Genomic DNA, 15,968 nt, shown 5'->3' with positions numbered 1-15,968 from the left:
CTCGATCCCAGGACCCCAGGATCATGACCTGAGCTGAAGGCAGACGCTTAACCAACTGAGCCACTTAGGTGCCCCTACCTACAAATTTTAAATAAAAATGGGGTTATGGGGCACCTGGGTGGCTCAGTCAGTTTAGCATCTGCCTTCGGCTCAGGTCATGATCCCAGGGTCCTAGGATCTAGTCGTATGTCAGGCTCCCTACTCAGTGGGGAGTTTGCTTCTTCCTCTCCCTCTAACCCTCTCCCCTGCTTGTGCTCTCTCTCTCTCTCATGCTCTCTCTCTCAAATAAATAAAGTCTTTAAAAATGGGGTTATGCTGTACATATTTCTGTAACCCACTCTAGCAAAGTACTGTGGGTATCTTTCCATGTTAAATATGAAGATGGTATTTATGATAACTGCATGGTGTGATATCCCTTGTATATGCCATAGAAGGACCTTCAATAATCAACTTTTATTTATTTATTTATTTTAAATTTTATTTATTTAAAAAAATTTTTTTAAAGATTTTTATTTATTTTAGAGAGCGAGCACAAGCAGGGGGAGCAGGAGAGGGAGAAGCAGGCTCCCTGCTGAGCAGGGAGCCCAATGCGGGGCTCCATCCCGGGACCCTGGGATCGTGACCTGAGCCGAAGGCAGACGCTTAACCGACTGAGCCACCAGGCACCCCAAGATTTATTTATTTATTTGAGAGAGAGAATGAGCGTGAGCCCAAGTGGGGGGAGGGGCAGAAGGAGAGGGAGAGAATCCCAAACAGACTCCCCGCTGAGCATGGAGTCCGTCACAGTGCGGGGCTTGATCCCACAACCCTGAGATCATGACCTGAGCTGAAACCAAGAGTTGGATGCTTAACCAACTGAGCCACCCAGGTGCCCCAATAATCAACTTTCTGCCATACTTTAGGCCTAGGACTTCACTCTTTATTCATCAGGCTTTGTGGAGGCTGTCTCTCTCTATTTTATTTTTGACTGTGAATGTTAATTACAAATTACATCTTGAGCAGTCAGTAGGGCGAAGACACAGCAGATAGGGGAAAGGCAAAGGTGAGTTTTTATGGACGGCATGGTGCCCTTTAGAAGAGGTGATGGCTGATTGAACTCTAGATATAACAAGGGGAATGAGGATGAAGAATTACTTCTCATATTCAGACATGACTACATCCCTGTTTGCTAAAATAATCCCACTTTACTCTGTGGTCCTGGAATTATTAATAATAGTGTCCCCCTTCACAATAAAAAAGTCTCATTTTGGACAATAAATGATCTGGTCATCTTGCTCATATTTTATCTACTTGCTAATAATCTTCTGATTGGAAAATTAACTTAACTTCCCCTGTTTTCCTGGACTGCAATCTCATTGAAGGCAAGATCCATATCTTAATTCATCTTTGTATTTCCCATGGTACCTGTTAGCACAGGACTTTGAACCTAATATATACTCATTGGATATTGGTTAAGAGAGAAAAAAAAAGAAAGGAACAGTGGGATATGCAGTTGGTATGTAGGGCTTCCCAGCTGTGTTCCTCTGAGGTTTTCCACAAAAGAAGATTTCTGTGGTCAAATAAGTTTGGGAAATGATGCATATTCTGTTCTCTCTTGGGGATTTATCATATGTTAGCAGATTTTTCTTTCTTTCTTTCTTTTTTTTTTTTAATAGTTTTGCCTGTTGTCTTTAGGTTTTAACCTGAAATGACTTTTTGGTATGGTGTAAGGTAGGGGTCCACCAGGGATGTGCCATCTGCTTCCCATATACCATTGCTGCAGGTGACAGCCATCATATTAAGGGAGTTCTGGAAGGACACTAACTCTTCTTTCATGGATCATCTTTTTCCCCCGGCAACTCAGGTGGGATCGAAACAGAGTCATTCACTATTCTGGGGGAGATCTGGTTGCAGTGTCATCCAACCGGAAGATCCAGCTTCTAGATGTCATACAAGTAAAGGAGTTACCCATTGCGTTCCGAGGCCATGCTGGGAGTGTCCGCGCCCTCTTCTTGTGTGAGGAGGAGAACTTTCTACTGAGCGGGAGTTATGACCTGAGTATCAGGTAAATCGTCCAAGGGAGTTGCGGTCCACCCCACCCAAGGCCTAAAGTCAGCTTGTGCAAGAAGCATGCATGCTTTTTCCTTTTAGTATTTATTGAAAAGTTATCCTAAATGATACTGACTTCTTGAATAACCCGTAACATTTTTTCCTTTATCTGGCAAGGTAAAAACCAATAATTTGTATATTGTTTAAACTTTGAATGAGACTGATTTATAATGATTATCAGATCTGTTTTCTAGATGAAGGCTGTGAATCGGAAAGTATCTTTTTTAGCACTCTTAGATGGTGGCATAATTTATATTTCTTTTTATAGATTCCTCAGGGAAAAGTGGTTGTCTGTGGGTATGAAATGTGGTATAGAAGCAAAATAGTGTTTAAAAATGTATATATACATACACACATATTTTTAAACAATATAATAAACAGCGATGTACTATTACTCAGGCCAAGAAATAGATTGTTACCATTCCCCAAATCCCCTTCTTTCTCCCTCCCAAGCAGAGGTAATGTTATCCTAAATTTTATACTAATTATTCCCTTGTATTTCTTTATAGTTTTGCTACCTATTTATAGATCTCTAAATATATTGATAGCTTTTGTCTGTTTTTAAACTTAATGTAAATAGAATTGCATTTAAAAAATTCATCTGTACTTGATTCTTGCACTGAACCATGATTTTGAGATTTATGCATAAGATGTAAGTAGCAGTAATTAATTTATTTTCATTGAGACATAGTCTTTTATTGGATGACTATATTATAACTCATTTCATCTTTTGTTGACGGATGTTTGCATTATTTCCAGTTTTTTATTCTTTCAAAGAATAAACATCTTCTGCTCCAGATGTTCTTGGATGTGTCTCCTGGTACCTATGTGCATGAGTTTTTAAAAAAATTTTTTCTGGGGCACCTGGCTAGCTCAGTGGTAGAGCATGAGACTCTTGATCTTGGAGTTGTGAGTTCAAGCCCCATGTTGGCTGTAGAGATTACTTAGAAAATTAGTAAAAAAAAATTTTTTTTACTAAGATATAATTGACATACAACGTATTAGTTTTAGGTATATGATATAATGATTTGATATATGTATATATTGGAAAATGATTACCACAGTAAGATTACTTATATCCATCACTACTCATAGTTACAAATTTTTTCTTGTGATGAGACCTTTTCAGATCTACTCTCTTAGCAACTTTCAAATGTATGATGCGGTATTGTTAGCCATGGTGCATGAGTTTTTCTTAAGGTTTATTCTTTGTAGTGAAATTTCCAGGTAGGAGTACTAAATTGTTTTTTAAAAGTTGTATTAAGTTACACTCTCATAAGCAGGGTATGAGAAGATCCCTTTTATAAATCCTCACCAATACTTACTAGTAAATGTTTAAGACTGACAATATTAAGGGCCAATCTGATGGGTATTAAATAAATCCTTATTGTGGTTTTAATTTTTACTTCTTTGATTACTAATGAGATTGAGCATATTCTCATATGTGTGTATTAAGGTTTCCAGAGAAACAGAACCAGTGAGATGTATATATAGAAAGAGATCTATTATAATGAATTGGCTCACATGATGATGGAGACTGGAAAAGTTTCAAATCTGCAGCATGGGCCAGCAGGCTGGAGACCTAGGAGAGCTGGGGATAGACATAAGTCTGCAGGTGATTTGCTGGAGAGGTTGGTCTTTTTGTTCTATTTAGGACTTCAGTTGATTGGATGAGGCCCATCCACATTATGAAGGGCAATCTGCTTTACTCGATGCCCATTGGTTTATTTTTTTATTTTTTTATTATGTTATGTTAATCACCATACATTACATCATTAGTTTTTGATGTAGTGTTCCATGATTCATTATTTGCATATAACACCCAGTCCTCCATGCAGAACGTGCCCTCTTTAATACCCATTACCAGACTAACCCATCCTCACACCCCCCTCCCCTCTAGAACCCTCAGTTTGTTTTTCAGAGTCCATCGTCTGTCATGGTTCGTCTCCCCCTCCGATTTCCCCCCTTCATTCTTCCCCTCCTGCTATCTTCTTCTTCTTCTTCTTCTTTTTTTTTTTTACATATAATGTATTATTTCTTTCAGAGGTACAGATCTGTGATTCAACAGTCTTGCACAATTCACAGCACTCACCATAGCACATACCCTCCCCAATGTCTATCACCCAGCCACCCTATCCTTCCCACCCCCCACCACTCCAGCAACCTTCAGTTTGTTTCCTGAGATTAAGAATTCCTCGTATCAGTGAGGTCATATGATACATGTCTTTATCTGATTGACCTATTTCGCTCAGCATAACACTCTCCAGTTCCATCCATGTCGTTGCAAATGGCAAAGATTTTATTCCTTTTGATGGCTGCATAATATTCCGTTGTATGTATATACCACATCTTCTTTATCCATTCATCTGTCGATCGATGCCCATTGGTTTAAACGTTGATCTTGTCCCAAACCACCCTCCAAGTTGACACATAAAATTAACCATCACAATATGTTTTAGACCCATTTGTGCTTCTTCTATGAAATTCCTGTTCAGTTTTTGTTGTTGTGGTTTGGTCTATTTTTCTGTTAATTTATTTATCCTTATTGATTCGTCAGAGTTGTTTATACTTTTTGGATACTAATTCTTTGTTTATTTTTGTGTTGCAAATTTCTTCTTCCAATTTAAGACTCCTCTTTTCACTGTGGTGTCTTTTTTTTTTTCTTTTTTAAAAATTTATTTATTTATTTATTTGACAGAGAGAGACACAGCAAGAGAGGGAACACAAGCAGGGGAAGTGGGAGAGGGAGAAGCAGGCTTCCCGCCGAGCAGGGAGCCCGATGCGGGGCCCGATCCCAGGACCCCGAGATCATGACCTGAGCCGAAGACAGACGCTTAACGCCTGAGCCACCCAGGCACCCGACTGTGGTGTCTTTTGATGAACAGAAATCCTTAACTTTAAGTCAGTTGACTTCATGGATTTAACACGTTTAAGAAATCCCTCCCTTTGGTAAAGTCGTGAAGATATTCTCCCGAAGTATCTTTTTAAAAAATTTTTTAAAATTTAAAATTTTTTATTTTTAAAGATTTTATTTATTTATTTGAGAGAGAGAATGAGTGGGGGGGAGGGGCAAAGGGGGACGGGGAAGCAGACTCCCCCAATTCGGGACTCGATCCCAGGACCCTGAGATCATGACCTGAGCCGAAGGCAGACACTTAACCAACTGAGCCACCCAGGCGCCCAGTATCTTATCTTTATTTATATTTTTAAATTGATTATTGCTAAAAAAAAAAAAAAAAAAAAAAAATTGATTATTGCTGGTATATAGAGAAATGGTACTGATTTTTGTAGATAGTTCTTATATCTAGCAGCCTTGCTAACTTCTCTTATTAGTTTTAAAAGTATGTGTGCTGATTTGGTTTTTCTATATAGATGATCTTTCAACCAGAAATAATGATAATAATTATCTTATTTTCTAATACTTATATACTACTTTTTCTTTTTCTTTCTTTCTGACTTTGCCTAGGCCTTCCAGTTAAGCAGAAGTAGTGAGAGCAGGCATCTTGTTATCCTTTTTGAAGGGAGTATATCTATATTTTTTTCACTAAGTATAATGCTTGCTGTTATGACTTTTTGTTTATAAGTTTGTGAAATCAAGGAAGTTCCTTCTATTCCTATTTTTCTTTTTCTTTTTTTAAAAAGCTTATTTATTTATTTAAGTAATCTCTACACCCAGTGCGGGGCTTGAACTCTCGACCCTAAGATCAAGAGTCTCATGCTCTTCTGACATAGCCGGCCAGGCATCCCTGTTCCTATTTTTCTCAAAGTGTTTATCAAATATCTTTTCTACATAACTTAAGAAAAACAAGCTGATCACATGGTCGGCCATGTTGCTAGAAACAGAAATTCAAAGCATGCTTTTTCCCAGATCACTGGGATATCTTTAAATGAACTGTGGGTTCATAATAGGCTCTGAAAAACAGCTAAGGCCACAGGACCTTTGGGAATATTAGAAGGAAAAGCATAGCACATTCAAAGAAAAACAAAAGACACATTTATTAATCATTTATTATGTACCAAGTCTCATAATAACTCTATGAGGTAACTACCATTATTATCCCCAAATTACACATGAGGAAACTGGGATACAGAGTGGTTCATTAACTTATCCAAGATCATACAGCTAGTAAGTGATGGACCTGCGATTCTACCTCAGGCCGCCTGGCTCTATCTATCTATCTTAGATACCCACTATTTTAATATTACACTTTGTCCCATCACAAAAGCAAACTGGCTGAAGTGGAAGTCTGTATCAGTGATAGTTGAGAGACCTCTGGCAAATTTGCTTATTAAAAAATGGTGTGACTCATACATGTTCCCATGTATTTCTTAGATATGTCTTAGAAATACACATAAAATATTTTGGATCTAAGTGACTGAGGTAAATGGTTCTGTTGTTCTTGTTTGAAGATCAGCTCTACCATTGAATCAGTGCCATGGATTTTAAGCCTGATGGTGATTCTAGAAACTTCCACCTAATACCAACTAACATTTATTAAGCATTTTCTACATGTTGAACATCGTTCCAGTGTTACATGAATTAATGCAGGGTTTCTCAATTTGGGACTGTAAAGTACTTTGTGTGAAGGGTGTCCTGTGCATTGGAGGATGTTTAGCAGTATCCTGGGACTCTACACACTAGAGACCAGTAGCATCTCTCTCCCCACTTGAGACAACCAAAAATGTCTCCAGACATTGCCAAATGTCCCCTAGGGGTGGAAATCACTCCTGGTTGACGGTCATTGCATTTTGTATTTAATTCTTTACAAAAACCCTATGAGGTGTAACTATCATTGTTATCATTTCTATTCTACCATTGAGGAAATGAAGCTTACACAGAAATTAAGTAACTTCCCCAAAGTTACACCTAATAGGTGCTGCAACTGGGATTCAAATCCAGGCCTCTGACTCTAAGCTTGACCATGAAACTTTGCCGCCTTCCAACAACCTGTTGATCTAAGGGAAGTTGTATACGGTATGATCCCTTTGGGTCCTCAGAAAAATCTCAAAAACATTTTTTTGGCCTGATTCCTGCAGATCCTGGGATCTGAAAAGTGGGGCTTGTATACGAATCTTCAATGGCCACCAGGGGACAGTCACTTGCATGGATTTATATAAGAACAGGCTCGTATCTGGAGCAAGAGATTGCCAGGTGAAAGGTGAGAAAGAAATGCCTTAAACTTTCTCAGAAGTTTCCCAAATCCATGAATTGTCAAAATACTGTTTTGCTTATTTCTGTAGGAAGACATTCTTTTATCCATCCATCCATCCATCCATATATCTATTGATCCATTCAGGTAACAGTTATTTGTGGAATACCTACGATACGCTAGACACTGTGCTAGGTGCTAAGGAAAAAAACAGATATGAGATGGCCCTTTCAATATGGCTTTTTATCTCCTCAAGAGGCTCATAATCTTTTAATGGAGATAGATACATAAATATATAATGGAGGATATAATAAATATATGAATAATAATGGCTGCCATTTATTGAGTACTACTTTTGTGACTGACATAGGTACCTTACACATATTATTTATTAATTTAACCCTCACAAGAAGCCTATGGTGTGGATGCAGATGAGAAATCCAAAACTGAGAGAGAAAAACACCTTGCCCCAAATCAGAACAGCTGAGTGGTGGAGTGGGGATTTAAACCCAGGGCTGTCTGACTCTAAATCATGTGCTCCTAACCAACATGTGGAATTCTTTTTTTTTTTTTAAGATTTTAGTTTATTAGAGAGAGAGAAAGCATGAGCAGGGGGAGGGGCAGAGAGAGAGGGAGAGGGACAAGCAGACTCCCTGCTGAGTGTGGACCCTGACAGGGGCTCAATCCCAGGACCCTGATATCATGACCTGAGCCAAAGTCAGACACTTAACTGACTGAGCCACCCAAGCATCCCACATGTGGAATTCTAGGGGACCATGGAAACAAGAGTAACAGGGAAAGTACCACAGACAGGGTGCTGTTTGAGTGTGTTCTTGAGGATGAGTAGTTCTACAAGCAGAGGGAGAATGTAGGACGTTATAAGTAGAAGCACAGCACAGGCAAATTCACAGAAGGTTGAAGAAAATGGTGTCTTTAGGGAATTTCCCCTTGCTTGGGTATGGCTGGACTGCAGCCTGTGGTGTTGGACATAAGGCTGGTTAGTTTGTTTGGGGCCAGATTACCAAGGGCCTTCTGCATCATGGTAGGAAATTGAACTTTATCCTATAGAATGCGGGAGGCTATAAATGCACTTTGAACTGCGGACTGGCATGATGAAATGTGTATCTGACAAAGATAACTCTAGCGATAGTGTGGAAGGAAGATTTGGAGTTGGGGAACTCTGTGGAGACAGGAGACAGGTGAAGACACTACTCAGTCTAGAAAACTGTTGTGGTGTCTTCAGAATATCCGAGAACAGGCAAACCTGAAGAAAGTCAGGTAGGTAAGAGTTTACATGACGTGGCACAGACTGAAGGGAGATTTCCATAGGGACAATTGGCAGGACTTCACTGCTAGGTGGATGTGAAATGTGAGAAAGATAGAAGGGCAGATAATGAGGCCAGACTCTTAAACTCAGGCCACTGGATGTGTGGAAGTGCCATTACTGGAAGTAAGGACTAAGGGGAAGAATAAGGTAGGGTGAGGAACGAAGGAAGAGGTGATGGCTTCAATTCTGGACATGCTGAGTGTAGTAGGCAGAATAATGGCCAATCAAACATGTTCATGTCCTAATCCCTGGAACCTGTGACCGTGTAACCTTTTGTGGCAAAAGGGACTTTGCAGATATGATTAAGTTGGGGACCTTAAAATGGAGAGATTATCCTGGGTTATCAGTGTGGGCCTATGGGTAATCACATAGATCCTTAAAAACAGAAATTTTCTTGTCTGTGATCTAAAGGAGATGTGACTATGGAAGAATGGTCAGAAATATGCAACGTTGCTGGCTTTGAAGGTGGAGGAAGGGGGTCATGAGCCAAGGAACATGGGTGGCCCTTAGAAGGTGGAACAGGCAAGGAAATGGATCCCTCCAGCCCCAGAATCTCCATAAAGGAACACAACTCTGCTGACACCTTGATTTTAGCTTGCGAGGTGCTCATGCCAGATAATATATTTGTGTGGCAATTTGTTACAGTGGCAATAAAAAGCTAATACATCGGGTATGGGATTCCTGAGGACAGCCAGGGGAAGATTGCAGGAGGCAGATGCAGGTGTGAGTTTACACGTGAGTTTACCATATAACAGGTCTGGGGCTCCAGATACATCAATTTGGTGGTTATCAATTATAATGAAAGGTGGAAGCTCCAGGTGTGGATGAGATTTCCCCTGCAAAGCATGAGGAGAGAGTCAAAAGATAAGAGAAGCAAGGGACCCAGGGAACCACAGCATGTTAGGGGTAAGCAGAGGAAAAAGGTGAGGGAAAGCAAGAATGGAGTGTTGTTCCATATGCAAATCCTCAGACCTGCTTAAGAAACCTTGCTCCCTACTTCTTTGCCCTCTCTGACCTGACTGAAAGTCTCTTTGCCATGACTGCTTTGAGGAGGAGAGCAGAAAGGAGGAAAGGATGAGGGTTTGGAGCTGGAAGCCCAGACAAGGCCTCCAAACTTGAGAGAGTCTTGCAGGGCCAATGGCAGGGCAAGAGCTAGGGCAAGGGGAGGTAGGCTCTCACCTCAGGTGTAAAACTTAATGGGGCACCCAAAACTCCTAGTAATCAAGATACATATATTTTTTTAAAGATTTTATTTATTTATTTGAGAGAGAGAGCATGAGTGGGGAGAGTGGCAGATGGAGAAGCGGGCTCCCTGCTGAGCAGGGAGCCGGATGGGGGGGCTCCATCCCAGGACCGTGGGATCATGACCTGAGCTGAAGACAGACGCTTAACCGACCGAGCCACCCAGGCACCTCTCATGATACACATTTTAAAGCAATATTTAAAAGGTCAAAATTAATTCACAAAATACACGACGAAAAAAATTTCAAAAGATCTCTCTCTTTACCCAAAACCTAGCCCCAGCCCCCAGCCTGCTTGCTTCCCCTGGGCTCCTCCCACCTGCCTCGATTACCAATAGAAGGAAGAAGAGACAGTTAGAGACCTGAAATGTAACCCTCAACTTGTTAAATTTTTTTTTTTTGAAGATTTTATTCATTTATTTGAGAGAGAGACAGAGAGAACACAAGCAGGGCGAGAGGCAGACAAGGAGGGACAAGCAGACTCCCCATTGAGCAGGGAGCCCAACATGGGGCTCGACCCCAGGACCCTGAGACCACTGCCTGAGTGGAAGTCAGACGCTCTACCTACTGAGCCAGCCAGGTGCCCCTCAGCTTCCTCCTTTCTAATCAGATTAAAGGGCCAATGTATGTATAAAAAATACACGAAGAAAAGCATACTTACACAGTTAGGGTTAATCTAGCGTATGTGGTTAAGAGCATGGCTTCTGGATCCAGACTCCCTGGGTTCGAATCCCGGCTCAATCTGCTTACCATCTGCGTGATCTTGAGCAGGTTACTGGACTTCTCTATGCCTGTTTCCTCATCTGTGTAGTGGGGAATAATGATAGCAACTGTCTTGTGAAGATGAGTTAATATATGTCAAGCACTCTCGATGGTGTCCGGCTCATTGTGTGTGCTATATGTAAGTATCAGGTGTGGTCATTATTTTGTCTTAGGTTATACATTCTGTTGCCTGAGAGGTACTTTGGGGCCGACGAGGCTGACTTTAATGGTCTCATCCCCGAATTTGTGGTGCCTCCTTTCAGTTTTCTCCTTTAAGCTCTGTGCTCCCACCTATCCACCTACGTTCATATCTTCCCAACCCTTACAGTGTGCTAGGCAGTTGCCCTACCACCATCTATGTGGAAGCAGCATTAAGCCTGCCCCCAGCTCTGGCAATCTGTCAGTTAGTAAAATCCAAAAGTCAGATTCAGAGATATTTTAAAATGTAAATAAGGATAGACAGCTTTCTTTTCTTTTGGAGATAGAAGGGGCGAGTCAGGAGAATAGTGTCTGGAAAGAATGAGGCCATGGAACACATGCCATGATTTTCTTGAAATCCACTCAAGAGCAAGTATTTTGCAGGCTCAAGAAGGAAGCTTGTTAGAGATGAGCTGGCTAGCACTTGGACCCCAACACTAAGTTCTAGGGTTAGAGCCAAGGTCTATGGTTGGTGGCTCTCCCAGGGGCCCATGGTCAGGAGCTCAGAGCTGTTGGCAAGCCTCCAGGGGTGCTGGGCCAGTGACGGCCTTCTAGGGTCTGACTTGATGGGCTTGGCTTCTGTGATGGAGTATAGAACTCCACTGTAACTTGCCTTCACGCCTCTTCTCTTCCCCCCTCCCTTTCAGAGTGGGATGTAGAGACAGGGAAGTGTCTGAAGACATTTAAACACAAAGACCCCATCTTGGCCACCAGGATCAATGACACCTACATCGTGAGCAGCTGTGAGCGGGGGTTAGTCAAAGTGTGGCACATTGTCATGGCCCAGTTGGTAAAGGTGAGAGGGTGGTGGGCTGTTGGGGGAACGGGGCCCTGGTGGTGATGGACTTATGGTCTCCCCCGTGGAGCTCCCCAGACCACCCTAAAGCTACCAACCTCTGGTCACCAAAAGGATGGTCCTGAAGAGCTGATGGGGAAGCCCCTCCTCGCTTCCCCCAAAAAAGGGCCATTCAGAGTCAGTGGAGGGTCAGGGATCATGTGACCCACATTGTCAAGGAGGTGGTGGTAGAACGCTACATTCTGACTCAGCATGATATATGGGCTCAGGGTCTTTTAACAGCTGCAGAAGTAAAGTGACTTTTCCTTTTCCAGAATATTTTATCCTGACTCTTGCATGGGGTAAGGGAATGGACAAAGTCACAGTGGTTTTTCTACTCAACTCTCTGATGAAAACAGAACATCCTCTGTCTTGAAAGTGATTGAATGTTCACATGAAAAAATGTTGCTGGATTTGAAACCCCCTGGCCCTAGTGGGCAGTGGTGAGATACATTTGTGCCAGGAGCACGGGGGCAAAGTGAGAAGCTGCTGGCCTGGCTGGTGGATTGTTTCCCATCAATCTAGTCACCATGGTCTGACCAGCAGTTAAAGGTGCAGTGATGGCCCAGGTGTCCTCTGGTCTTGGCAAGGAGCTGGGGATGGAATGCCTGCCCCGACACCTTGTGGCAGCAGAGGATGGTGAATTCTGGCCCTCCCTGTACTCCAGGAAGATGAGGCGTGCCCCAGCCACAGACCCACCAGGATAAAGTCCTCCCCCTGACCACATTCTTCCTTCACTGGGGAGAGAGAGGGAGAGAGCTCTGGAGAGAGGGTGGCATGGACACCACTGGCCTTCTTAGAACAAAAGTAAAGTCAGCTCAGGTAAATACCAAGTGAGTGGTAGTCATGGGTTGGCGGAGTGCGGCTTTGCAGTTCATCTAAAGAAGCCTCCAGCTTTGGAGTCCTTGGAGGACTCACAATCTGTGTTGAAGATGGGGTGAAAACAGAGCCATTTTCTCTTGCAGACTCTCAGTGGCCACGAGGGAGCCGTGAAGTGTCTGTGCTTTGACCAGTGGCATCTCCTCTCAGGAAGTACTGATGGCCTGGTCATGGCCTGGAGCATGGTGGGAAAGTATGAGAGGTGCCTCATGGCCTACAAGCATCCAAAGTAGGTGCAGGAAAGCCCTGATTGATGAATGTAGTGCTCTCTCCTTTTCCCTCATTGCCTAGCCCTTGGTTTTTGGCAGATCAGTCCCTTTCGCTCTTCTGACCTTTTGTCCCCTCTACCTATTCCCCAACCCCACCCCATTTGGCCATTCCCTCTCCCAGTGTCACTTATTTCTCTTAAGAAATAACAGTCCATGGGGCGCCTGGGTGGCTCAGTCGTTAAGCGTCTGCCTTCAGCTCAGGTCATGATCCCGGAGTCCTGGGATTGAGCCCCGCATCGGGCTCCCTGCTCGGCGGGAAGCCTGCTTCTCCCTCTCTCACTCCCCCTGCTTGTGTTCCCTCTCTCACTGTGTCTCTCTCTGTCAAATAAATAAAATCTTTTAAAAAAAAAAAAAAAGAAATAACAGTCCATGATGTGGATTTTGAGAAGTTATTGAAATGTTATGCTTATGACACACCTGATACATTTATATCTGTTGTCTACCAACCTTAGGAATATTGGCAGAACTGTCCCAAGTAATGCCAGGTCCAGTAAACTTAAAATACTTGGAGTTGGCCTTTACGCCAGGAGGCTTGTGTTCACAAAAGCTTAAAATCATCCAATTGCCAAAGGTTTAAAAATAACTTCAGGGCTTAAAGAAGGGGCTTTCTTACAAGTCTGCTGGCTACATTCTCTTCCAGGACAGCAAATGGATCTCATTTTATAATTCCAATCCTGATTTAGTGGTGGTGATGCTTGAGAGCCAATTGAGAAGTAGCCTGAGGTCACATATGAGCTTACTTGGAAGGGATATTATGGCCAGTTAATGGTTTTTCCATGGCCATGGGTTTTATAGGGTGCTCTGGGTCACTATTGTACTACATGAATAATGCTTCTTCCCCTAAGAGTGCTATAAAAAACTCTAGGAAAACAAAATGCTATCCTAATTGATTAAAAGAGTAAATGGATCTTCTAAGGGGTCTTTTGGAGATAGTTATTTAGAAAAATATGGCCCAGATTTCCTCATATCTTCATAGGAACCTCTTGAGCACACACTGACTTTGTGGGAGGTAGAAGGGGATTTGGGTTACATATGTGTATGTTTATTCATTGTGGTATGTGACTGCATTATTATTGGTGCTGGGCAAGGCTTCTGTTTGGTGCTTTATCCAACCCTTATGTGATTATCAGTAAGCTTCTTAGCATGTCATCTGGATTCTCAAACTCAAAAAAAAGTGAAACTTTATGATATCACCTGAAAATTGTAGCCTTCTAAGCATGATTCTGTAGGACTTAGTTTAGGTATTGGACAATAATCTGTTCCCAGCAAACCTAGCAGTTTGGTTGCCATTCTGTCAACCCAGGAGCCTCCTTCTCCATCTCAGCAATGAGACCTTCTCAGACCATTCTCATTGCCACTGACTGATGGCCCCACCATCTCATTCACATTGGTTCTTGATCCCTTCACAGTTACAGCAAATCCATAGACATGTGGAGGACATGTCGATGTTCTTGTTTGTAGGCCCCTCCTCTACTCATCTGTAGTAGTGGTGTGCACATGGAAGTGCTCAATAAATATTTCTACTTGATTGGTAATGAGGACCAACTTGCAGATTGCCTTTCTGGAGAGTTCTAATGATGGGACAGCTACCCATCTTTTGAATATGTTGTAGGTGAAAAAATAGGTATCATGGCTGGCTGTCCTTCAGTGGAAGAAGGACTGAAGAAAGAGGTCTTCCTTCTGTCCTCTTGATCTGAAATTTTTTTTACCCCAAATTAAGATTCTTCATATAGTGTGGGAGAGAATATGATGGATGAACTTACAGGATACAAAATAGGGCTGAAAAGAATGATGATCCTTGAAAAAGTTCCTGTACTCTGTAGTTTTTTTTTTTAAATTTTAGCCTTTAGTGTCTTTTCCACAAGTAGTATTAAGATAATATTAAGATAATATTTTTAAAATTCATATGATGTAAAATTCACCATTTTATAGTGTGCAATTCAATGGTTTCAGTTATATTCATAATGTTGTGCAAACATCACCACTATCTAATTACAGAACATTTCTGTCAATCAATAGTAATATCCTCTGTTTCATTTCTGATTTCAGTAATTTCTGTTTTCTCTCTTATTTTCTTATTTAGACTAAGTAAATATTTGTCAGTTGTTTAGCTAAGGGTTTGTTGATTTTTTCAAAGAACCAATTTTTGTTTTCATTGACTTTTCTCTATAGTTTTTGAATTCTCTATTTCATGGATTTCTGCTCCAAGCTTTATTTTCCTTTCTTCTCCTTGGTTTGAATTTAGTTTGACATTCTTTTTCTAGTTTCTTAAGGTGAAAGGCTAGGTTATTGGTTGGAGAAATGTAAGCATCTACTACTATAAATTTTCCTCTGAGTCCTGCTTTAGCTGCACCCTTAAAGCTTTGATATGTTGTGTTTTTATTTTTATTCATCTGAAAGTATTTTCTAATTTTCTTTCAGAATTATTCCTTGACTAAGTAGTTATTTAAGAGCATGTTTAATTTCTACGTATTTATGATTTTTCCAAATTTCCTTCTGTTATTCATTTCTAATTTAATTCCATTGAGGTTGGAGAGCATACTTTGTATGATTGCAGTCTTTCAAAATTTATTGAGACTTGCTTTCTGGCCTAACTTAAAGCCTATCTTGGAGACTGTTTCATGTGCTCTTCAGATTGATGTGTATTCTGCTGTTATTTGGGGGAAATGTTCTATACATGCCTGTTAGATCTAGTTAGTTTATAATGTTAGTTCATGTCTTTTGTTTTCCTTGCTGATCTTCTGTCTAGTTGTTCTATCATTTAAAGTGTGGTATTGGGGCACCTGGGTGGCTCAGTCGTTAAGCATCTGCCTTCGGCTCAGGTCATGACCCTGCATTGGGCTCCCTGCTCAGTGGGAAGCCTGCTTCTCCCTCTCCCACTCCTCTTGCTTGTGTTCCCTCTCTCGCTGTCTCTCTGTCTGTCAAATGAATAAATAAATAAATAAAAATCTTTAAAAAAATAAAGTGGGGTATTAAAGTCTCCATCTCTGATTATTGAGTTGTCTGTTTCTCCCTTTAATTCTGTGAGTTTTGCCTCAGGTATTTAGGGGCTCTGTTGTTAGGTGTATACGTGTTTATAATTGTTATATCTTTTTGATGAAGTTGCCCTTTTATCATCATATAATTTTTTTGGTCTCTATTAACAAGTGTGTCTAAAATTTTGTCTAAATTTTGTCTCTACTTTGTGCTTTGTTTTGGTATTTTTCCCATTCTTTTGCT

The 15,968-nt window shown here is 41.3% G+C and overlaps 1 protein-coding gene across 1 annotated transcript in view; it reads left to right on the top strand.

Annotated features, from left to right (window-relative positions):
* The window catches only part of CDRT1 (CMT1A duplicated region transcript 1), a 44,191-nt gene that overhangs the window by 15,652 nt on the left and 12,571 nt on the right, over positions 1–15,968 (top strand). Inside the window, exons 8-11 of the mRNA XM_032431754.1 lie at positions 1,844–2,044; positions 7,126–7,247; positions 11,414–11,562; positions 12,567–12,709. Of these exons, the coding sequence (XP_032287645.1) occupies positions 1,844–2,044; positions 7,126–7,247; positions 11,414–11,562; positions 12,567–12,709 (615 nt within the window). The remainder of the gene's footprint in view (positions 1–1,843; positions 2,045–7,125; positions 7,248–11,413; positions 11,563–12,566; positions 12,710–15,968) is intronic.

This window comes from Phoca vitulina, unplaced genomic scaffold (genome assembly GCF_004348235.1).
Source record: "Phoca vitulina isolate PV1807 unplaced genomic scaffold, GSC_HSeal_1.0 scaffold47, whole genome shotgun sequence".
Taxonomy (NCBI): domain Eukaryota; kingdom Metazoa; phylum Chordata; class Mammalia; order Carnivora; family Phocidae; genus Phoca; species Phoca vitulina.
This window is presented reverse-complemented; position numbering and strand designations above follow the sequence as displayed.